We start from the raw sequence: 25,951 nt of genomic DNA, 5'->3' as shown, positions 1-25,951 counted from the left end.
AAGAGTGAAAGAGAGAGAGATCAATATCAAGGTTTCGCATAAGTTATCAGACGGATCGATATAGCGTTTCGGTCGTAATTGGATTATGGACATTATGCATACACACACGGCCGTGCGTTAATTAAAAAATATACACATATACATATGTAAATATGCAAAGAATAAATATTTCGACTGTATCTATTTGCAGAGTGGCATTGGGGTAGAGGGAAACCTTGAGCGACTCTGTTCCACTTAAATAGACATTAAATTAATGGTGTACGAATCGGATCGATTTTCACCCCTCGATGGATTTTACCAATTTTGTGACGTTATTCCAGAGAAATGATTAAAATCCCATTTATTACCCCGCTATACGTCTTTGGTAGTGGTTAACAACCGATAAATTGAAAATTTCACTTCAAAGCTACATATTTCATTGACATTTCTGCATAATCAATTTTGATTTTACTTTTGTAGTTGATCCGATGTAGCGTGAGATACGAGAAACGAGCATGCTGTCGCATTCGTGCAATGTGTTTTAACATTGTAAGGACGTAAAATAATTTGTTTATTTTTATTAAATTAATTCTCATTTAACTATATCATATTATTACAATATAATTCAATGCAAGGTCTTACATAATATTATTGTAATTTTTGCTGTCCATAACAAGACGTTAACAATTACTTTTATCGTCTAAAAAATATAAATTTCCATTAATATAAAATATATACGTATTCCATAAATAAATAAATAATATCAACAACTTCCGTATTTTATATTAAAATTGTATTAATGTAAATATTTCAAAATACGAAACACGAAATCAAAATTAACAAAAAATAAAATTCAAATCCTACAGACCGCTATACGCACGAACAATGTTGTATTTCTTGACCAAAATGCAATGCAAAACTGAAACGAAATGTAATTGGGGGGGTCAATGCGATAGCATGTACTCTTTACTTAAGTCTCATACTATTATATATCGGTTCGACTATAAATATTGTAGTTTTAATTTTTTCTCATGATTTATCTTGATTTTACAAACACCAAAGATTTTTATAAACTTGAAATTCTATAAAATAAGTATTAGGCAATTACATTCTATACAAATTCGTCGACTTTGGTTCGTTACAATCAGATGTGGCAGAGATATTCTTGTATAAGCATAAACAGACTGAGTAAAAGCGATTTTTGTTTGCTTCAGTCTGTTTGTTCAGTGAAATTCCTGCCCGTTAAAAAATTGTGATCTGATTTTTAACCACTTCCACGCTTCAGATCGCTTTGATATTTTACAGACATACGATGTTTAAATTAAATTGAAATAAGCCAATATCTTCGACATGAAGCTTGAACAGTTTAATCATTAACGAACTCATTAAAATTTACATCGGAATCATGTATCAGATCAAAGCGATGACAGCTAGCTATAGAAAGGCGAGTATGGGCTCGCCTTTCTACCACCCCTTTGCAACTAATTTCAACATATTGCCTAAAAATTTTAAAGATATTTTATAGAATGTAGGTTTACATATATGTAATTTTATTATTTTATAATAATTACACACAATTTATTCACACACAAAAGTATATAGTACTATTTTTCATATGTGCGAACTATTTTTGTATTATTTTTATCATTTTTGCTGCGCATTTATATTACACGTGTTTTGAATCTGTCTTTAAATGGCGAAAAGTCATCATAATTTCAATTTTTGTGTGAATTTGCTGGCGTATTATTTTATGTAATGTATGCGAACGGCTTAAATCAACTTTTCCGTGTACAGTGAGGCTTTTCCAGCAAACTAAATGCGGATTTAAACTCTAAAATCATCGCAGAAGTTGGACGGCGAAATCTCTTTAGTATTTCAACCCGCTAACTGCCAACTTTGAACACGTTCTCGCCATCCGTTTACGTCAGTGTCGGACTTTTGGTAGGTATAATACTTTTGTTTGCTTTTGTTCTCCCCGGTGAAGCTATTTAATTACTATGATATGTGCATAGACTGTGCAAAGTTTCGTCAAAATAATTAAAGCAGGATATTTATTCTAAACGTAGTCCAATTTCACCACGTGAAAAATTAATGGTATTCATACATACCTATGTTGTGCCAGTTTTGTATATAATCGCCTGTTTGTATAAAATTATAATCATAATATATATAAACACGGAAGAATGTATGTATGTATGTGTGTATGTACGTGGGTATGTTTGTATGTGGGTATGTGGAGAGTGCATCGACTAGTTTGGAGATTTCCAATTAACAAATTTTAGAATTAATTAGAGTTGTAATAATCTACTATACAAAACACTAAAGTTTGTTCGTATGTGTATGTATTTATGTATTTATGTACCTACATATTTTCGTCACAGTCTGTTGTTCTGACGTCATCGAACAAATAATTCGCTTTTTTCCGATTCAAAGGATTCGAAGTTCCCGGGGGCGTAGGCGCCGAGGGCGAAGCTCTAGGGGGCGCAGACCCCGGGGGTGTACATATAATTTTTTATAAGCGACTTACTATATATGTTTGTTTGTTCGTGACAGTCAATTTAATAAAAAATACAAAAGAGTATTCAAATTAATTTATATAAAATAAAAACTATTCAAATAAATTTAATAAAATGTTTACTATTAGATTAGTCATGTTTAAGCGGTTTATATTACAAATACCGAGCGAAGCCGGGTAATAAAGCTTTCCGATTTCGATGACGACTTTGGTTTCGACTTTAATTACAATTACGATGACGAATCAACAATTGTTTTTGTTTTTCATTATTATTATACGTATAACTTTATTTTAATTCATGAAACAACTCCTTTCGAAACCACCCGTTTAAAAATCCACAGGCATAACACCAGTATATGTACATATTATAAAAATGAATGTTTGTATGTATGTATGTATGGATGTCTGCTATGTAAATCCACAGTTTTCAACTTATTATTACCTATTTTTGTACACCATCTCATGGTGTGTAACTTAACTTACCGTGGATGGCTTTTAGCAGGCCTTGGAGTTCGAAACGGAAGGACTCTCAGACGAAAACGTCCGGGCAAGTGTGTTTATTTAAATCCAATTAATCAAATTTTTCCCATCCGATTAAATTTTGAATATTTCCAATTCAAACTGAGCTGATATGAAAATCAGTAGTTGCGTCAAGGCTAACCACTGAGAGGTTCCGGGCTTAAGTCCTAGGTTGACCTTGATTGAAAATAATTCATTCGGAAGTGTTTCTGCAGTCCTGCTGGTCAGACTTTGTTATTTGTGATTCCAAGTCGACCTTTTCCTATTAGAATTTGCCAATTTATCCGATTTCATTGTTGAAACGGTTGTTCGTCAAATTGTTTAAACCATCCTACCTACTATTTTTGACCACCGTTTGAATATGATTTCAAAGTTTAATACCATTGGTGTCGCTCCAGGCAACCCGTAATTGCATCATGGAAAAAATATGAATTTTATATATAAAAAAAATCATTTACTTTCAATATTTTGCATTTTTTATTTGTAAAAAATGCTTGAAGGATTTGTCAAATACCAGGCACCCTCTTCAATTTGATCTAAACGCGAGAAAAAGACAAAAATGGAAACATCGCAATTAATATCTGTAATATTGAGTCACTATAAGTGAGTAATTCAATATTGATATTATATAATACATTATTAAGTAGAAAATAAATGCAATTCAAAAATGTGGATTACCCCAGTCGAAAAGGCACGACATTTTGGTTTAAAGTGTGTGTCTTGTATTAAATAGATCTTTCGTCTGGAGAATGTATGTATGTATGTACATATATGCGAATAGATACGTCAGGATTTGCATAGATATCCCTGTTTATGTGTTTTATTTTGGTTTTTGCAAATCAGTTAGACGTTCCGGGAGAGGAATGGAGATCTTATTTGTATGTGGTGTGCTCGGTGCTCGAATGAATAATAAAGCGTTCTCCTGCCATGAATAAAACATGAGTTAAATGACACTGAAACGATTCGTACAAAAACGGCTAAAAGGAAGAGGACAACCCTTAACCAAAACAAACACTATCCGACCCTTTTGAACTTTTCGAGCCAAGAATTCAACCGTGTACGCAGCTCTGCAACAACGATCCACCCCAATTAATGTATCTTTGTGAATCTTTTTTCGATATTATAAAATTTGAATCATATACATGTACAGTCCAAGTGTTCACTCCGGTTCGTTCGTGAACATACTAGTTTGTTCATACGCGAACTATTGGTTTCAGTTTAAGTGCTCACAGCCGAAAGTATTGTAACGTAGGAACATGAGAGAGAGAGAGAGTATCCACTGTCTATGTGCATTCATCGGTGAACAATAGAGACCCCCGAATTAGGCTAATGGTACTTGTAAAGTAAGTGCCCGAACAAAGGATACGCTGGAGGTCTCACAGACCTGGGCGAGTGCGTGCATAAACAATAGACTCGCCAGGGTAGACCTTGACAGTAAGTGCCTAGACAATAGACACATTAATGGATCGGGGAAGCTGTGCTACGCAACTTGTCCTCTATAATGAGGTACACACGGTAGATCAGATCATTATGGAGTGAGCGATGGTTCCGTGAGGACTTCTGAGATTGTTGAATAAATGCTGTGAAGCGACTTTTGTCTTTCATTTTGATCCTGAACTGACCCTTACGCAACAGTATCTTCGAATAGACTCACCAGTTGTCGTAACTTTTAGTAGATGTCAAATCGCCAAATATTTAAAAGAAAAATCCCATGGAACCTCATTACGACGTTGTTATAATTCCAGTTGCCGCCAATATTAAAATTATTGAAATCTAGGGTAAGCTTATATTCATAAACAGACGATTGAGATTACTTAAACTTATATATGAATGAAAAAATCAGTTCATTTGTCAATTTGTTCTTTTGTGGACACTATAACTGACCAGATTGGTTTGCGTATAAAAAAACTAGTACGAAACAGTGGATACTCTCTCTCATGTTCTCACGTTACAATAATTTTGACTGTGAGCACTTAAACAGAAACCAATAGTTCGTGTATGAACAAACTAGTATGTTGAAGAACGAACGAAATGTACACTTTGACTGTAACGTATAAACAATTTAAAAGTTGTTAAACCTTAAATTTGATAAATTTTATCATTATATTCATAATCAGTAAGTTCGAATCACACTGTGACGTTTTTATAAAAGAGTAATATACATACATATACATATATTTTTCCGTATTTCTTATCGAATTAATTGGACTTAATTTAAATAAATTATATAGGTCTTTGAAATTTGATGGGACATTTTTTTGCCGAGTCTCTCGAGTGGAATTGATGAGGGGTGTAATTCAAAGTCGAAATTGAAATCACTCTTAATTTAAATGATTAATTTAATTTGCACTCGAATATTTTTTATATATTCATCCGTATTTGAGAGCTGAATAATATACATGCTAAATAATTAAATACACAATTTTGTTTAAAATCTCAATATCCGTTGAAAAATAAATAATAAATAAAAAAGTAAGTCACGTTTTGAAAAAAACATGTCGCCATTATGCCCAATGTCACCTTTTACAATATTTGAAGGTAAACAGTCCTATCTGTATATAAGATTATTTTCCGCTCATATAAATATAATAATTTTAATTAAATTTTGAGGCAAACAGCGACTGATTATAAAACAAAAATGTGGCATAAATCTCTTGCAAGAGGTTGCAATAAAATAAACAAATATTTTGATATGTTGCGAACATGAACGCACACAAGATCTTTAACCTATCAAGTACAGAAGGACATGTATAATTTTACAGATTAATTTTTGAAATGTTTTACATTCCAACATTGAACTGAACTTATAGTTTACATAAAATAATATTGTATTGTATACTAGCTTTTGAGTTAAAGACTGCCAAAGCCAAAATTCTGTAAAAAAAGCAAGAAAAATCATTGTCATATTCGAATTCAATAGGTTGAATTTAGTATGGATTGAAGTCTCCGCTCTGTTATTACTTTATCTATGTACGCAGTAACAATATATGAAGTTTTGTGATCATGCAAAAATTCGAACTCCACATTTTGACTGATTCGAACTCAGAATCGATCACTGATCACGCTTCATGATCTAGAAAAAGTGTGTGTGTGTCTGTATATTTTGAGGATTCTTTGAACACCGTTAGTCCTATCAAACTGAAACTTAGTATCGATTACTAAAATTGCTATCGATACGACGTTAATTTTTTTCAAATTTTTAAGTTGACCGGAAATGGTACCTCCCCTTATATGTAGGTATTCTTTTTTTAAGTTTTTGAATTAAATTATCTCCCAATCCGCTGACCGAATCAGACTGAAATTGTTTTACATGTAATAGAAATTATAAATTGTATACACTGATATTTTTTTTTAAATATTTTTACCTCAACCGGAAGTACTACTTTTAGTCTAGAGAATCGAGTTTTTTTATGTTTTTCTCAGAAACCTTTTAGTTTAATGTACTGAAATTTCATATCTAGAAGTTAAAACTTAATACCAAGTTATATATAAAATTTGGTTAGCACCCGTCAACCGGAAGTGGCAGTTTGTGCTATCAAAAGTTCATAAGAGTGCAGTAGATCGCGCCGTGATCACTGACGAAGCAATTTACGCATGCTTGTTTGTTAACGGATGGCCGGGCGAAATTAAAAAATCAATAAATAACACTAAATAATGACCAAAGTATTATATCGTGTAAATGCTGAAACTGCTAGCGACAATAACAACCTCGGTTGTGGTTCATATATCAATTCCTAAATTCCAAAACCACCCGCTGAAATATCAACGGGCTCAACACTGGCTATACAATAAATATAATCTATGAAATTCGATTGTCAATCAAATAAGACATTTTCGAAATTAATCCTTATCCAACAAATTTCTCAACGGCTTAACGACCCCTAAAATCGTTACGTTTAATTCTATCTGCAATTTTTTGGCACACAGCGCCTTTTTCGCATCGATACATAATAACATCGATCAGAACGTATCGTATATAACTGCACAGCTATTTTCGCATTAAATTGAATTATAAATAATAAAAAAAACAACGTATGCGGTAAATTTTTGCCTCGTGTTTACTCTTGCCGTATGAATAATAATAATTTACATTTTCATGCAAATTTGCGCAGTTGCGAATTTTCACAAAATATTTTAAGAAAAAATTTGCTTATGCACACATTACCATGTATGTATGTACGTAGTATTTATTGCAATTTTATTACTTGCGAAATTTTCGCTCGGCACGTTGCGAGGTTTTTCTATTATTACACAAAAAAATTGTTTGTTCGCCGAAGTGAAACTTCTTTGGCGTTGCGGAAGTGGTAACGAAAAGTGTGTGGTATTTTATTCGGACTTTCGTCCAATGGGCAATTTTAAAAGGCCGCGCTTCCGCTCGCCCCGCACCGCAACCCTTCAAAGCCACGGAAGTTTCACTTGGACCGTGCGTGACCTCACACTCTAGGTTTTTTTTATTTATTTGTCTCGTTTAACAAGAATCGACATTGATTTCGGTCGTTTTCTCTCCACAACAGATGTGTCTAGCTTCCAGGCGTTTTTCAACTTCATCGACATGCGGGCCCTGCTTGAGAACTTCTGCGTTTATCACGTGAACGCTCCAGGACAAGAAGAAGGAGCACCAGCCCTTCCAGTCGAGTGAGTATGATTAAAAAAAAAAACGTTTTAAGCATAATGTGATATATCATGTTTTCCATATACACACGCACACACCATACAGGGCGTTTTGCGAAATGTAATTAAACAAATACTAAATTTCGCTCGGCGAACTTTTTTTTTATTTTTTTCATTGTTTGTGTTCATTCTGACTTTTCTGATTTATTTATTTATTTGCGGTTTTACCTTTGACTTTATTGTCGTACACACACACACACATGACATAACAGGTAGGCAAATCAAGCTCGATGTACACACTTGTTAAAATATCGACTACTGCTGGCAGTGAAAAAGGTTAGGACAGTATTTTGCGCACTTTACGACGCTTCATTGTGTTTTTCCGACCTTTCCCTTTCGCAATTTTCACGTTTCTGCGATTTTTTACAATCCACCACGTACGTATACTATGCATAAATAAGCACAGTTACTATTTTTACCTTAATTGATTTGTTCAGCTTCCATTGTTTGGCTTTTCCATCAACCAATTAATATTCTCGTTGAACTCTCTGGTTTTCAAGTTAACTTCTGTCACGTTTTCCTATTGATTCATTGCGTTTCAAAAGTGTATAAACTTGGCCTATGATATATATACATCTCTATCTATTTGAATCGTTATTAAGGCAGTTCAAAATTTTCCAACGATTTTGGTAAGATCAACTTTTGTTGCCAACGTATAATATAACCCAATATATTGAATTATTGGTAATGAAATAGGTGTAAATAAAAAGTACTCACATTCATACTATATGTGTATGAATTTCATATACAAAGAAATCAATTTAATAAAAAAATGAAAGTAAAAAAAACGCATAAGACGGAAGAAACATCGGTTTTCCCCACAGCACATCAAAATATGTGTAATTCAACTATTGTATTGATGATTTTTATAAATAAATTATTAAATTTCAATTTATTAGTCGATTTACTACAATAAAATTGGAGACTCTAGTTGACGCATACCGTAATACTATTAATTAAAAATAATAATAAGTAGTCGGAGTCGGTTGATTTTTTACGACTCCGACTCCACAACCCTTCTCATTATAATACATATTTATAGCTTTTCCTGAAATATCGGCATATTGGTACAGTTATTTTTGGCTTCATCCAACTGGCTATTCTATTCTCATTAGATATTTCAATACCGGTATTACTGAAACTGGTTTTTAATCAAAATTTGACCTTCAGTACTTCCGATAGTACAAAACAGACTACCGGTAGAACCCAAATATAATAATTTCCACTTTATATTAAGTTAATTGTTCTTTGAATTTAGAAGAAATGTTGTATCGACTAGTTTGTATGGATCAGCCGAAAAATTAGTCTAAAATCAACGTCCTTTTTGACCTGCTATTCAATGGAGCCGTTAATAAATTAATTTAAATTAAAAAATAAAAACACATTGCGTATTCCGAAAATATCTCAGATCAAAATAATGAATGATTAACTGACAATTGATGTTTTATTGTGAAGTACGTAAATAAACTGGTAGATACCGGTATTTCCGGTATTGAACAATTTTATTTTGGTAGAACCGATATTGACAATTTTAAGTATTTTTGGAATCCATTTCTCATGTCTAAATGTTAATCTTTTCATCTCAACGGTTTATTCTTCTTGTTTTACATTTCGGTAGATTTTTTTCTACAGAAACTTTGTCTCTGCCTTTTCTCAAATTTGATTAAATCCTATCAATGAAAATGGTTTCAGATACAATACTAAGATCGATCTTGAAATACATTATTATCTTATTTAAGAGTCAACACTACCCTCCGTCTCTTTTTACTTTATTTCATTTGCATAGAAACTTTTCTCAAGAAACCTTCACTATGCCATTCCTCCAGCTTAATGAAAATCTCTCATTGAAAATGGTTAAAGTTTTAATGTCGAGATTCATCTTATTACTACACCACCTTCTGGAGAGTATACTTACTAATTGATCTTACAATTTAATACGGGTACAAACTTTTCTGCAAAAGTCTGCTATTCATACTTCTAGAAGGTATTTTTCCATATTTATATATCAAGCCTGTTTTTTTCGTTACCTTCAAAACTTCTAATTGTACATATATTCAGGCTATATTATAGCCTTATTACTTCATATTAAACACAGCACATCTGCTCACTTTTGGTTTGGATCTAAACGAATTTAAAATCTCAAGACCTACCCAACTAAATATTTTACGACCTCTCTGACAGAAATTTGTTTATCTACGATTCTAATTCCATTGATGGAACTTATATAATACCTTCTTTGTGTAAATAATGCGTTAAGTTCTTTGTGTACAGACGATCAATACTAGACTTTCTTGTCTACTTATACTTGTTTGATCTGGATTTAAACGACCCCAAAATTTAAAACAATCTCTAAGATATTCAATCTTGCATATGTATATATGTACTTATATGTATATAGGTACATAACCTCAGTTTTGCTAAATCTTGGCCATGCCCCAAGACCTACCCCTGCTTCAATCAACTTAACTAAGACTCCTGCAACAGAAATCTGTTCAAATGCCTATATATCTAATTCCATGTATTGCTTTTTCTATAATATAATACCTTCTTTGTGTAAAGAATGCGTAAAATTAATACAGCTGTGTACAGACGATCGATACGACACTTCCTCATCTACTTATACTTGTTTTATCTGGATCTAAACGACCCCAAGATTTAATATTTTTAATCTTACATATGTATATAGATAGGTACATAACCTCAGTTTTGCTAAATCTTGTCCATGTCCCAAGACCTACCCCAGTGCTAAAACTTGCTTCGATCAACTTAACCAAGACTCCTGCCAAAAAAAACTGTTCAAAAGCCTATAATTCTAATTGCATTTATTGATTTTTATAACATAATAACTTCTTTGTGTGACGAACGCGTACAGTTCCTACAGCTGTGTAGGTATTGTACGATCAATACAATACCTTTTCCGAGATAGATTTTCATTTTAGATATGGCCATTCTTCGGCTTCGCCGTGATATGCAACATAAGTGAAGAATGCCTTATATCGAAGACGGTAAAAATGCACCGGAATGCAACTCCAGGTGCATTTTCCAGAAGTTATTTTGTACTCTAAAGGTCTTTTGGAGCTCGTGAGCAGACGCGAGGCGCCATCGCCATTCGTCGTTTGGCACCTTTCCAGGCCCCATTAATAAACCGATGGGGTTTCAACCCCAAACCCCCCACGTGCCATATAAGAACACTAGCCATCGATCCTTCTCTCTGAAACTCGTTTCAGACATTTTCGCTCGTAAAGACGACTGTAAAAATGTCCAGATTTCTCCACTTGCCGATTTCGTATAATAAAAGTCACCGAGACCCAAAATGACGCTCTCACTGTGTTACTATGTACTTACATACATACATACGACCTACATGCATATCTAAACGAGTTGCTGCTTTAATTAATTCTTCATTATCTTGTACATATATTTACTATTTAAACATAATAATAAATATACAAGCATACAGGTTGGTGGTTGCGTCAATGCTAAGCGGTTCCCGGTTCGAGCCTTGAGGTGACTTCGATTGAGAATAATTTATTTTGAGTATTTATGCAGTCCTGCTGGTCAGACTTGGATATCTATGACGCCAAATCAATCGTTTCCAATCAGAGTTTGCCAATTCATCTGATTTCATTATTAAAACGGTTCCTCATCAAAAAAACCACCCGATCTACTATTTGTCACCATTATTTAAATATGATTTCATATTTATAATCTATAAATTTATATATGTACAATATTAATACCATGAGGTTTCGCACAAAGAAAGTTCGCAATATGCATCATGATAAAAATATATGTAAATAAAAAAATAGTCAGAATTAACAATAGTTTCATACAAAATTTCATACGATTTTAACATAGCTTTGACATAACAATAATAAACCAACAATTAATTATTGTTACTATAGTTGATTTACGAAACATTCGTGCAATGTGTTTTAACATTGTAAGGACGTAAAATAATTTATTTATTTTGTTTAATTATTTCTTATTCAACTTATAATTATTATTACAATATAATTTAATGCAAGGTCTTTAATACTATTATTGTAAGTTTTGACGTTGACAATTACTTTTATCTAGTCTAAAACAAATAAATTTCCATTAATATGAAATATATACGTATTCCACAAATAAATTAATAATATCAACAACTTACGTATTTTATATTAAAATTTTATTAATGTAAATATTTCAAAATACGAACTCAAAACTAACAAAAAATAAAAGTCAAATTCTACCGACCGCTATACGCACGAACAATGTTGTATTTCTTGACTGAAATGCAGTGCGAAACTGAAACGAAATATAATTGGCCATCGCGGGTTGAGTGGGGGGGTTAATGCAATAGCATGTACATTTTACATAAGTCTCATGCTGGATCGATTTGACTATAAGTGTCATTTAAATGTTCAAAAATTCCATGCAACATTAACCTTTATTAATATATGTACGTAGTTCTACATCAATAGAAAAATCTGTCAATTTTTCCACTTCAATTCCATTGTATGTAAATGTGTCGGGAGCTTTGAAGGGAATAGTGCCAAATTATAATTGCAAATTTATCGATCATATCCGACGAGGCTTTCCATCATAATCGAAATTCATTTTCCGATAGTTTTTAATCGAGGCCCCGATTCGCACTCAACGAGTGAACTTTTCCATTTTCCGACACGTCTGCCTCCTCCATCAAAGTCTAATCAAAACGCGCGACACACAAATTACTTTTTATCGCCAATTTGCAAAACGGTCCCGAGCAATTGCCAAATTGGAGCTCGGGAAAATATCCCCGTCCCCACTTTCGATTTGCAAATCGATTACGATAACACTTTCGCAATTGAAGCGACATACTGTCGAAACTTCTGAATCAATCCATCATCATTATAATTAATACATGTTTATTTTAATTGCTATTGATTTTGTCCATTTCCCATTTAAATAAAAAAATTTTACTACCGAAAGTGTAACGAAACGATGCACCCCCACTTCTTTACGTATTAATAATAGATCTAATTTGATGTTTGTCAGAAATAATAGCAAAAATATAAGCTTTTGGTCACATTCAGATGTGCTCAGTTTCATTTGGAACAATTTCTAAGGCCAATATTTTAATCAGTTTTCGGGTAGTATTTTATTAACAAAATGGTCATTGTTATATTATTAAATGTTAGTATAAATAATAAAATCTGACGTATATTCGCCAGAACAAATAGCAATGTTTGTTGAATGGAATTGTCTATCAATATCGTATAAAAAGTAATACTGGCCATTTGTCAAAATAATGACATCTCAGCTAATATTCTATAAAAATTAGTAAAATAATTCTATCACTCACACATTTTTATAATAAGCATTTAAATATAACCCACTTCCTATTGAAAATATGTGATGAAAAACGTTAATATTTTACTGAATAACTAAATAATCAATTCATTACAAGAAGTGATTCTAAAAGAGGCATGCATAATACATACATACATATATGTGTATTTATTATGTATAATGTATAATACATTTATATAATTTATATCAATACATAAAATACATTTAAATAATACTAATAAAATGTTGAAATTTCATTGCCCAGGCAACAATATGCTGTTAATTTAGTACTTTCACAATCTTAAATGCAGTGTTCATACAGTAAGTGAGATTTTCCTTATATACTGACGGCTTAAATCATATACTTAAATATCACATCTCAATAGTTTTCTAAATCACCTGTTATTTCAAAAACGTTATTATATTACTAATATTCATGCACTCTGTCTGTCTAGTGAGACATTTTATATGTATGTAAGTACGTACATATTTGCATTCGTGACGGTCTCGTTAACACATTATTATCGGAGCGATAATGGTGATGATTGTTCCACGTACATATGTATGGGTATATGCATATATATGGATGTAGACATACAATATTAATATGTCGCACACAATATACACATGTATAATACGCGCTAGAGAGTTTTGTGCAAATTTACTTGTTCGAAAATGACCCACAATCAATTGAACGAATCAATTGACTTTTCAAATCAAATATGCAATTGACAAAGTCGACTCTTCAAATCAAATATGCAATTGACAAAGTCGACTCTTCAAATCAAATATGAATCGACAAAGACGATGTGTTGTAACATTGTTAAGGACGGTAGCATAATAACTTCAATTTGTTTATAATTATTTCTTATTTAACTATATAAAATTATTACAATATATGTATGTAATTCAATGCAAGGTCTATTATAATATTACTGTAAGTTTTGCTTTCCATAACATGACGTTGACAATTACCTTAATCTAGTCTAAAACAAATTAATTTCCATTAATATAAAATATATACGTACTCTATAAATATATTAATAATATCAACAGCTTACGTATTGTATATTTTAATTTTATTAATGTAAATCTTGCAAAATACGAAACACGAACTCAATACTAACAAAAAATGAAAGTCAAATTCTACCGACGGCTATACGCACGAACAATGTTGTATTTCTTGAAACTGAAACGAAATGTAATTGGCCATCGCGGGTCGAGTGGGGATGAATGCGATAGAATCTACATTTTACGTAAGTCTCATGCTAGATTGATTCGAATATACATACATAGATGATGATATACCCGGCGCTAAGTAAAAGTATTATAATGTGTAGATATTTATTTGCAAATGCTTGTCTGTCGTATTGGTTACGATAGTCTTCGAGACCAGCAACGTGTTTGTCGAAATATAAGGCATTTATTCACTATAGGATACAATCAGTCAGGATATTTTAGTTCAATGCTGTATTTTATGGAATGAAATCAATAGTTTATAATAAACCAATTCGTAGTTATTAGATACCATATGTTTTTTTTTAATTGTGTAGTTTCGTTGTATGTAATAATGGGTACTGGAAGTAATCACAGATGGAAATGTATGTTGATTATATTCATGTAATCCAAGCAGTGCCGGATGAATTTGATAGTATATTATATTTAAAGAAGGAAAAGTTGTATAACGAAGGCTAAGGCAAATGATGCAGTGCCTAGAAATAAATCAAAAAGTACGTTTCTGAAGTCTCAATGGAGAAAGTTATGAAAAAGTGAAGAAAACTTTATACTTCCAATTACAGTCTGACTCGAATTTTAAACGCAGCGCGTCTCAATACGGTTCTAATTATTTTTAATGATTAAAATTCAACAGCTAAAAATGTTTTCAGTTTTCATTTTAAATCTCATAAAAATTATTCAAAAATGGTTAATTTGTTCTTTGGCGATCAATACACTGATTTAATATTATTTATTTTGGTATTTTTGAAGAAATCGACTCAATCAGCACACCTTACCTTTCCTCTCCTTGTTTTTGAAGATCAAAAAGTTATTGTATTCTATTACATACTTAGATATCCTGTATTTATGGATTGTAAAGAAATCATGATAACACTGAGCAATAAAAAATCACGTATTTTACTTACCGAAGTGGAGACCTAGTATTGTTGTGCCAAAATAAAGGATTGGAATCAATGGTCAATAGTTAATAATATTTAATAGTTTATAGTTAATAATATTTAATATTTAAAAGTTAAAATCAATATTTAATAATTAAATTAAATAGTTAATAATATTTTTTCTCTAGTTACAATGCATTTATAAGACCAGTTCAATATTTCACTACGTTTACTAGGGTTGGTTTTCAATCTTAATATTTTTTATTTTATCTGAATGTACTAATTCGAGCGTTAAATGATTTTAAATTACAATATGAAATATTGTATATTGTGCTCGGGGCCTGAAAGCGAGTGAGATGGAGTGATGCGCTCTCTATTCTTCATCTTGCTCTCGCATTATACATACAACAGCATTTTTTAACTCAATTGTAAATCATTAACCGCTCGAATTAGTATGTTTAGATAATAATAAAAAAATATGAAGATAAAAAAGAAAAAAATGCGAAATAAGCTCATAATTACGGACTAAAAGGCGTAAGAAAAAGTACATATATTTTTGACTTCTCAAATTCGCTGGAAAATATCCATAGAAAAAATATTCGACTATTGACTTCACTGCTCAGCTATGGCAAAATAATATTTGAGTTAAAGACTGTAAAAGCCAAAAATTCAATGGGTCAAATTTAGAAAAGATTGATTAGTCTTCGTAATTTTTTTTTTGTTATTCAGTGTTTTTTGATTTTTGAATGTCTTTATTATTACTAAATTATGTTCACAATACATCTTATATCTATTTTTTAATAGCTTCTGATCTACTGATCATTTTCTATTTTACAATTTTAAATTAATCTTGTTAGTAATCATAGTATTATATTATTCTAATGTTAATATGTACAGCTTAATAGGAAAAAGAGCTCAAAAACATATTTACAATTCTTATAAATGCTCATAATACTTCTAATACATAATATTAATTAAAGACTCTCTAAAGTCGATGACCTAAAGCAGATTGCTGAGTGTAATCAATCAGTATTTTATTAAAAGATATAGATCTTGTACGAAAAAAACTGTAAGTTGTGAAAAACCGTGTTATAGAAGGACGTTCATAAGAAAAAAAATTATAGAAATAAACTTACCTTGTGTATTGTATTTCTCAAATCTTTCAACCTTTCGAAACCATCGACGAAAAAACTCTTCTCGAGTCTATTACCTTATCGAATCAATACATTATACATTATTAGTACATTATTAGTTACATTATTAGTACAGTCGTGGAAATGTCCGTCTTATATTTTTGATTCATAGCTTCAAAGCAGAGAATTGGTAACATTTTTGCACGTTATTGTACATATAACCTATACATATGTAATATTTCATATCTGGATTAGGTTTTTTGCCAATATCATCGTCGGCTGCAGGATCTTCGAGACCCCAATCTCGGTTGAGCTAGGTCACCTGTGACGTCACCATGGGAAAACACCGTGACCCAATTCGCGGAAAGAATGGCAATAATACGCGATGCGAATGAAGATACATACACATACGTGTACGTTATCTGAATTTTTACCGATTTTTTCGAGTGAAAACGTGGCGGTGGGAAGAAATCTGTAGCTCGCGTGTAATTTATGGCGTTTTGAAGGGAAATTTCGTACCTTTCTTTGCGCGGGTGGGCAGTTCGGAAAACGTACATGTTTCAAGGAAAAATCTTATCGATTTAGGCAAGGACGTTTGCTAGAAAAATACGCATTAACATAACCCTTTCGTGACGTGTGTGCGACCCCTCCTTTTCCTAGTGGGCGCATTTATTTATGAGCGTTGTTATAATATAATATAATATAATGGTATAATATAATTGTACGGGTTGGTGTGTGTGTATAATTTCGGAACTTAACATTTATGTATATTTGTAAATACGTAGTTTCAAGGATAAATATACTATAGTATATATGGATACAAAGAAATTACATATAAATACCTAAATATTGAGAAAAACTACATCAATTACCCAAATTATGAAGCTATTATCTTGTGCTTTAAGGATACGATATACATAATGTAGAAAAGTCGAGCTTAAATACTTAATATGAAATTTCGTTTCGTTACGTTAATAGGCACAATCGATATGTTCCAAATGTTTTCCTATACATTTGTCCAGTTACATATACATATAACTATTATTGTAAATAGGTTTTTGACCCCTTTTTCCTATTATGCTGTACTTTAACATTAGAATAATATAATACTATGATTACAAACAAAATTAAATTAAAATTTTAAAATAGAAAATGATCAGTAGCTATTAAAGTGTATATAAGATATATTGTGAACATAATTTAGTAATAATAAAAAGCATTTAAAAATCAAAAAATATATAACGATCGATAAATTAGGACGTACCGTATACATTTTCCTAAAAAATAAAAAATAATATATAGAATTGACAGTAAATGCGAAACACCATTGAATAAAAATTGGTCGTTTCTATTATTATATTGTCATAAATGCTATGATTTGGAAATGAATTCATCAAAATGATCAACCCTTCTCAGAAATTTTGTATGTAGATACATACAATGTATGTATGGACATTGCCAAAATTCTATTGATAACTGGCTTACCTCGATAAAATAAACGAATTTTTGATATTAATCCACAAGAATAGTAGAAATATGAATGTGAAATTTTATTTAATTCTCATATAAAGATAATTTAATATATTATCCCTAATAATTCAATTCAGATTCGTGTAAATACGAGTAAACACCAGTACAAGCTTTTTGCTCGTAATTTTACCGATTTAAAGTTCAGCACACTTCCAATTAACCCTTTTAAACGAAAACAAAAAATAGTGTGGTCAGAACACTATCTCAATAAACGTGTTTAAATAGAAAAAACTCAATATAAAATAGTATGAACAGTGGGAAAAAATCGAAAATACGTACTTTTGACTTCTGATTTGAACTGGATGACTACTAAGAGAGATTTGAAAGCTGAAAAGTACTACAAATGGAAGATAAAATACCCGACTATAGATTCCAATATTCATTTTGAACAGGAAATCGACAGATTTTGAGACATCGACCGAACAACACCAAGATATAGAAAAATCGCGCTATTTAAAAAACACATGTATCTCTGAATCTCGAGCCAATCAACATTTTTTACTACCAGATTCGTGTTTACTGGGTATAGATCTATAAGAAAAGTCATATCCCGTCTCTGAACCATTTTTCATGTCGAACAGTGTAATTAAACAAAATAAAGAAATTATTTTACGTCCGTACCATGTTAAAACACATTGCACGAATGTTTCGTAAATCAACTATAGTAACAATAATTAATTGTTGGTTTATTATTATTGGTCTGTAGGATTTGAATTTTATTTTTTGTTAATTTTGATTTCGTGATTCGTATTTTGAAATATTTACATTTACAACGTCATGTTATGTACAGCAAAGCATACAGTAATATTATTAAAGACCTTGCATTGAATTATATTGTTAAATAAGAAATAATTTGAAAATTATTTTACGGCTCCTTTTCAGTGCAAACTTTCATTTTTAACATATTTAGAAAGTTGATTTTTTTAGTAATAACATGAAAATGAACGAAATTTTCTGTTCCAATCCGTTCAAAATTTTCAATAGTGGTGATATTGTTTGTTTCGACTCGACTTTCAAATAAACTTTGCTCTTGAGCAGCTGGTAATTTTCCGAATCAATATTTCGCTTGTTGCGTCACGGCAACATTTCGCACACTCCTCCGCCTGGCGCGAAAAGCCTTCCCGGGAGGGAAACCTCCCAATGTGTCCCGGGATTCCGGGAAATTCGGGAATGTGTCGACGTATGTACGTTTCGACATTGTTTCAACGCTCGCGGCGATATCGACGAGCGGTTAGTTCAGCCCGTTGAATTTCCCAGACTTTATTTTCCCCCTCTATTTTTCACACCCCCTTTCCACCGCTTCTTCGAATCTTACATTCGAATGTAGGCGTTCGACCTCTTTTTATTCTTTTACCTTTGAGCCGGAGACGAAGTTTTCAATTCCGATGCTGACAGCAAACTTTTGACTTATTCACCATTCGACCTACATTCATACACACTTACTTATGTCAACGTGGAAAATGTTTACCGATCGAAACGAGAGAGCACCGCATTTTCACGCTTGGCAAATTGTAGCACTTAAAACGGAATTGGAAAAGGCTTCATTTTTACTGGGAGGACTACTTAATCATAATTGGGTTTCTTTCAACTAACCTTGAATTGATATGTGTAGCATTTAATTTGCATGGAGATACTACGCGTTTAATTCAATAAGTCTTGGAGAAATCTGGTGTTCTCTGAAAAATGTCTAAAAATGAATTTTAATACTTAATAAGTCCAATATTGGACCATGCATGCCACCTTGTTAAATACCACACCAAAATTTAATATTTTTAATCAAGATTAATAACAACTGTCTTTACATACATTGAGTTGTCTTGTATATAAATAATGATATATTTATTATATTTTGGTAGCTTTTTTTCAATATGTACATATGTATGTATTTAAAAACTTTACTCTGAAAAGTGATTCATGGTTTGCATCTAACTTGCAAATTGGTCTATAAAACAAAAAAATTCGGGTGTGACCAACCCATGACTTTATCTATGTATTTGAGGAATATAAGAAGGTTACAAAACAAAATTCAATATTGAACTAATAACTATGATAGCGATACAAATTGAGCGCGAATATATGCAAATACTTGCACAAGACAAAAGTTCTACTTCCGGTTGTCGGATTTTGTTCAAATTTTTTTTATTATTTAAAATCAGTATAATTATAATACACATTAAATATCAAGAGGATAAAAATAATATAAAAGGTCAAAATAAAATAATGAAATATTGTTTTAAAAAAAAATACTACTTCCGGTTTACAAATTCTGACCAAAACGTTATCAAATCTAAGTTAGTACATAAAGAATACAAATATAAATTTTCAGCTCAATACGTTTAGGGGTGTGGACAGGATCCAGGCGACAACATTTTTATCCTTTGTAATAGGAGAAAATCCCACTTCCGGTTCATTAAATTTGGTGATTTAATTTTTTAATTTTACTTAAAATCACTATCTTTATTATACACAATAAATATCAAGACGCTTAAAATAATTTAAAAGGTCAAAATAAATTAATGAAAAAATAATGAAATATTGTTTTTAAAAAAAATACTACTTCCGGTTTACGAATTCTAACCAAAACGTTACCAAAACTAAGTTAGTACATAAAAAACACAAATATAAATTTTCAGCTTAATACGTTCAGGGGTGTGGACAGGATCCAGGCGACAACATTTTTGACCTTTCTAAGACGAGAAAATCTCTCTTCCGGTTCATTAAATTTGGTGATTTAATTTTTTAATTTTACTTAAAACCACTATTTTTATTATACACAATAAATATCAAGACGCTTAAAATAATTTAAAAGGTCAAAATAAAATAATGAAATATTGTTTTAAAAAAAAATACTACTTCCGGTTTGCGAATTCTGACCAAAATGTTACCAAATCTAAGTTAATACATAAAGAATACAATTATAAATTTTCAGCTTAATACGTTTAGGGGTTTGGTCAGGATCCAGGCGACAACATTTTTGACCTTTCTAAGACGAGAAAATCTCTCTTCCGGTTCATTAAATTTGGTGATTTTATTTTTTATTTTTACTTAAAATCACTATCTTTATTATACACAATAAATATCAAGACGCTTAAAATAATTTAAAAGGTCAAAATAAATTAATGAAAAAATAATGAAATATTGTTTTTAAAAAAAATACTACTTCCGGTTTACGAATTCTGACCAAAACGTTACCAAATCTAAGTTAGTACATAAACAACACAAATATAAATTTTCAGCTTAATACGTTCAGGGGTGTGGACAGGATCCAGGCGACAACATTTTTGACCTTTCTAAGACGAGAAAATCTCTCTTCCGGTTCATTAAATTTGGTGATTTAATTTTTTAATTTTACTTAAAACCACTATCTTTATTATACACAATAAATATCAAGACGCTTAAAATAATTTAAAAGGTCAAAATAAAATAATGAAAAAATAATGAAATATTGTTTTAAAAAAAAATACTACTTCCGGTTTGCGAATTCTGACCAAAATGTTACCAAATCTAAGTTAATACATAAAGAATACAATTATAAATTTTCAGCTTAATACGTTTAGGGGTTTGGTCAGGATCCAGGCGACAACATTTTTGACCTTTCTAAGACGAGAAAATCTCTCTTCCGGTTCATTAAATTTGGTGATTTTATTTTTTATTTTTACTTAAAATCACTATCTTTATTATACACAATAAATATCAAGACGCTTAAAATAATTTAAAAGGTCAAAATGAATTAATGAAAAAATAATGAAATATTGTTTTTAAAAAAAATACTACTTCCGGTTTACGAATTCTGACCAAAACGTTACCAAATCTAAGTTAGTACATAAACAACACAAATATAAATTTTCAGCTTAATACGTTCAGGGGTGTGGACAGGATCCAGGCGACAACATTTTTGACCTTTCTAATAGGAGAAAATCCCACTTCCGGTTCATTAAATTTGATGATTTTATTTTTTATTTTTACTTAAAATCACTATCTTTATTATACACAATAAATATCAAGACGCTTAAAATAATTTAAAAGGTCAAAATAAAATAATGAAAAAATAATGAAATATTGTTTTTAAAAAAAATACTACTTCCGGTATACGAATTCTGACCAAAACGTTACCAAATCTAAGTTAGTACATAAATAATATAAATATAAATTTTCAGCTTAATACGTTCAGGGGTGTGGTCAGGATCCAGGCGACAACATTTTGACCTTCCTTCCGGATGCTTCCGGAAGGGAAAAAATCCCACTTCCGGTTTATTAAAATTAGTGATTTTTTTTTATTTTAATCACATTGATACAAGAATTATACTTGCATTTTTTCGTGAAGACCACACATGTTTAAGGGGTCGAAAAAAATAGTGGAAGAAAAATCGAACAAGAGTAAACTGCCACTTCCGGTCGACGGACGCTTACCAAATTTTATACATAACTTGGTATTGAGCCTTAACTGATCGATATGAAATTTCAGTTCGAATAATCAAAAGGCTTTTGAGAAAAACATAAAAAACCTCGATTCTCTAGAGTAAAAGTACTACTTCCGGTTCAGATAAAAATATTTAAAAAATATAAAATTATAAAAATTATTATTTCTAGTACATGCAAAAAAAATTCAGTCCGATTCAGTTAGTAGTTTGGGAGAAAATCGAATTCAAAAACTTAAAAAAAAGAGGACACCTATAAGGGGAGGTACCATTTCCGGTCAACTTAAAAATTTGAAAAAAATTTACGTAGTGTCTATAAGAATTTCATTAACCGATACTAAGTTTTGGTTCGATAGGACTAACGGTGTTGAAAAAATCCTCAAAGTACACAGACACACACACAGACACACACACAGACACACACACAGACACACACACAGACACACATACAGACACACACACATTTTTTCTAGATCATTAAAACGTGATCAGTAATCGATTCTGAGTTCGAATCAGTCAAAATCTCGAGTTCGAATTTTCGCATGATCACAAAACTTCATCTATTGTTACTACGTACATAGATAAAGTAAAAATAGGCTAAGAATTCCTGATATGTCACTTTTAATTTTTGTTTTTCAATTCGACTTTATTAAGTAGGCATTAGGGCAATTGCTTATGGCTATTTTCAACTTCATAGGAAATCTTTTTTTTTGCTCTCTTGCATTCTGCACCATCCACCCTATAGTCATAAGTAGTTTTAGACGCTCGATGGATGATTTTTGCAAAAAAAGTGGTTCACAATTGTTAATTTATTAGAAAAACCATGCTTTTTTGCTCTCTTGCCTTGAACACTAATGGATCGGTCTATTTTTATTTCAAAAGCATCCTTTCTACGCCGATCTTTGATCATAAGTGTCTAGGGAAAGCTACTTTATTGATTTTTTATGTCTAAAATAATGCTAAAATATATAAGACCAATTTATATACATTTTTATTCGAGTTGTCTAAATCTATGTAGGTTTATTCAAAATAATAAGAAATAATAAGTCCATAAATTGGCTAAATTAAATTACTAATGCGGGTTTGTTTCTGTTTTCATATCCTATAACGGCACATTAGTAACTTTTTAAAGTAATGTAAGACATTAGTTGAAAATTAAAGATCGCTAGTTTACAATAGAAAGGTATGTAGTTTTTTATGTTGATTTATTGCAATTTTCAAAAAAGTTAGATGATTAAAACTTGTGAACTTATCACCATTGTACATAGCAATTCCTTTCCAAGACCACAACCCGTTGAAAAATCAACGGGCACAACACTAGTTTAAAACGTTTTTCTTGTATATTTTGAGGTTAACGTATACGATGACCCTAATCTGCCCAGATTCAATTCCACAAAGCGATTTCCTCTACCGTAAATAAAAACAGAAACAAAGAAAAGAAGAGTTGCCAAAAAACTCACCACCGCGACCTGGGGAGCTGTAAAACTAACAAAACAGTCCACAACTTCTCAAACTGTCTCACACTTTTTTCGACAATTAGTAAACCAGTCTCCACAAACAAAACCGAGAGAGGGAAAAAATCCGAAGATTAAGTGTAATTTATTAGCTGAGGGAGGGGGTGGTCGATGGGAGGGTTTATAGTACAGTCTGGCAGGGGGGGGGGAGTATGAGGATTGGTCGGGCCGGGGCGTACGTCTGCATTGCAGATGGTATTGTTATCGATGTGGCGCTGGTCGTGTCAGTAGGAGGGTGTCGCCCCTCGCCACAGATTGTGGGGGCCCTCGGAGCCCCCGGGGGCGCCGGCTCCTTCCCGGTCCGGCCCCATTTTTTCCCCCCTCACTCCCCCTGTCTGTCCGTTGCGGGTCGTAAGTCGGGATTTATACGATCGGTGGCGCCGACCTCGTTCTTTCGCATGTGGGTTCCGATTTACAGTCTGAGCACTGATTCGGATCGGATCGAAGTTAGCCAACTTGAGTGGAAGCTTGAACGATTGTCGGCAGTTGGGTAACAACGAAACTTTCAGCTAGGCTCCCGACTCCTTAAGTGATGTAATTTCTGAAGGACGCATGCTAGACAGACCCCTACGTCTTTCGCATCTGGCTTATTTCAGTACAATTAGCTCGACGTTTCCTGATTAATTTTCTTCTACAGTAGCTAACGTTGGTTATTCTTCAGTGTGAATTACTAATTTAAGTATCCTGGAGCACGTATTCAGAACCCTCGATGAAAAATTGCTAAATAAGAAGCACGTAGATGAGCTCAATGTATGAAATGATAGTACGTATAGGAGCAAGTCTCTATTCCAGCTCAATATAGTTCTTGTGGAAACACACGATTGAGTAGTTATGCCAAGTTAGGTCAAGTTGGCTAAGTAACTACCACATTTAAAAAAAATAACAGAAAGAGTTGAACTTAATCTTTTGGGAAATATACTGGAGTAGGTTCTTCAGTAGCTATCGCTGGTTGTTCTTGATTGAATTACTAATTTAAGTATCCTGAAGCACGTATTCAGAACACTGGATGAAAAGTTGCCGAATAAGAAGCAAGTAGGTGAGCTCAATGTATGAAATGCTAATGCTTATAGGAGCAAGTTTCTATTCCAGTTTAATATATGTAGGCCTTTTTGGAAACACACGATCGAGTAGTTACGCAAAGTTAGGTCAACTTGGCTAAGTACCTACCACATTTTTTTAAAACAAAGAGTTGAGCTTAATCTTTTGGGTAATATACTTGAGAAGGTTCTGATAGCTAGTCACCGGAGCCTGAGGGGGCCGTGTATTGTTCAAAGGTTGTAAATGCATTGTTAAAGGTTTGCCGAACAATGGATAGCACTGTAACTATCCTACCTCTACTGATAGCAGCATTAGATAGTTTTCTTAGAAGCACCCGAATAAGTGGCTATTCATCTATTCATTCATTTATAGTTTTGGACCATTGTGGCATTACAGGAAGAACCTAATGCGCCACAATGGCCTACATTTGAAAAAGAAAATAACACAAAAGTAAAATACAATAACATGCATTAAATAAAAAGCAGAAAAACATGATAAAAAATTGTAAACGAAGAAAGAAAAGAAAATAATACAATAAAATGAAGATAAGGTGAAAAAAATCAATTAAAAGAATAAATAAAATCCTCAAATCCTATTCTTAGTTATATTAAGTTAATCTAGCTGGGAAAGAATTCTTGAAAAAAGTTGATAAATTATATTAGCAGATAAAAAGCAGAGATTCGGAAAAGTAGATCATGCAGTTCAATCACAATAGAGTAGCTCAAAGTACTGAAATATAGAAATATCTAAGTAAATAGTAGGGAACCACTTATAATTTCAATTCATATATTCATTTTTAGTTTACTTCATATGTATATGTTTGGGCACGTTTGATCATTACAAATTAAAGTATGTGATATTTTAGAAAACTAGAACTGAATAAGGTAAAAATATATCCAATGCTAATAGTAGGCGATGAACATATGATAGATCGCACTCAAACCAGTACCTGGTATATTCTTAGTGAATATTATTATTCAGCAGTTGTTCTATGTATCTACACACATACATATGTAGATAGAAGATGGCTTATAATAATATTACTGTCCTTTTTTGTTGTCAACACCTTTAGAAATACCCAGAACATCTATTATTAACAAATACTAGGTGGGTAAAAGTCCCTGTCACGCTTCACACTGCTATTAATGTATATATGTAGTAGGAGAGGCACATAAAAGGTAAAACAAAAAAAACAACAAGC

At 31.9% G+C, this 25,951-nt stretch overlaps 1 protein-coding gene across 1 annotated transcript in view; it reads left to right on the top strand.

The window, feature by feature from the left end:
- Nucleotides 1–25,951, top strand: part of MESK2 (misexpression suppressor of KSR 2) — a 125,919-nt gene that overhangs the window by 79,839 nt on the left and 20,129 nt on the right. The window contains exon 4 of the mRNA XM_077446076.1: nt 7,528–7,648. Coding sequence (XP_077302202.1) covers nt 7,528–7,648 — 121 coding nt within the window. The remainder of the gene's footprint in view (nt 1–7,527; nt 7,649–25,951) is intronic.

The sequence above is a fragment of the Arctopsyche grandis genome, chromosome 2 (assembly GCF_051622035.1).
Source record: "Arctopsyche grandis isolate Sample6627 chromosome 2, ASM5162203v2, whole genome shotgun sequence".
In the NCBI taxonomy this organism is placed as follows: Eukaryota; Metazoa; Arthropoda; class Insecta; order Trichoptera; family Hydropsychidae; genus Arctopsyche; species Arctopsyche grandis.
This window is presented reverse-complemented; position numbering and strand designations above follow the sequence as displayed.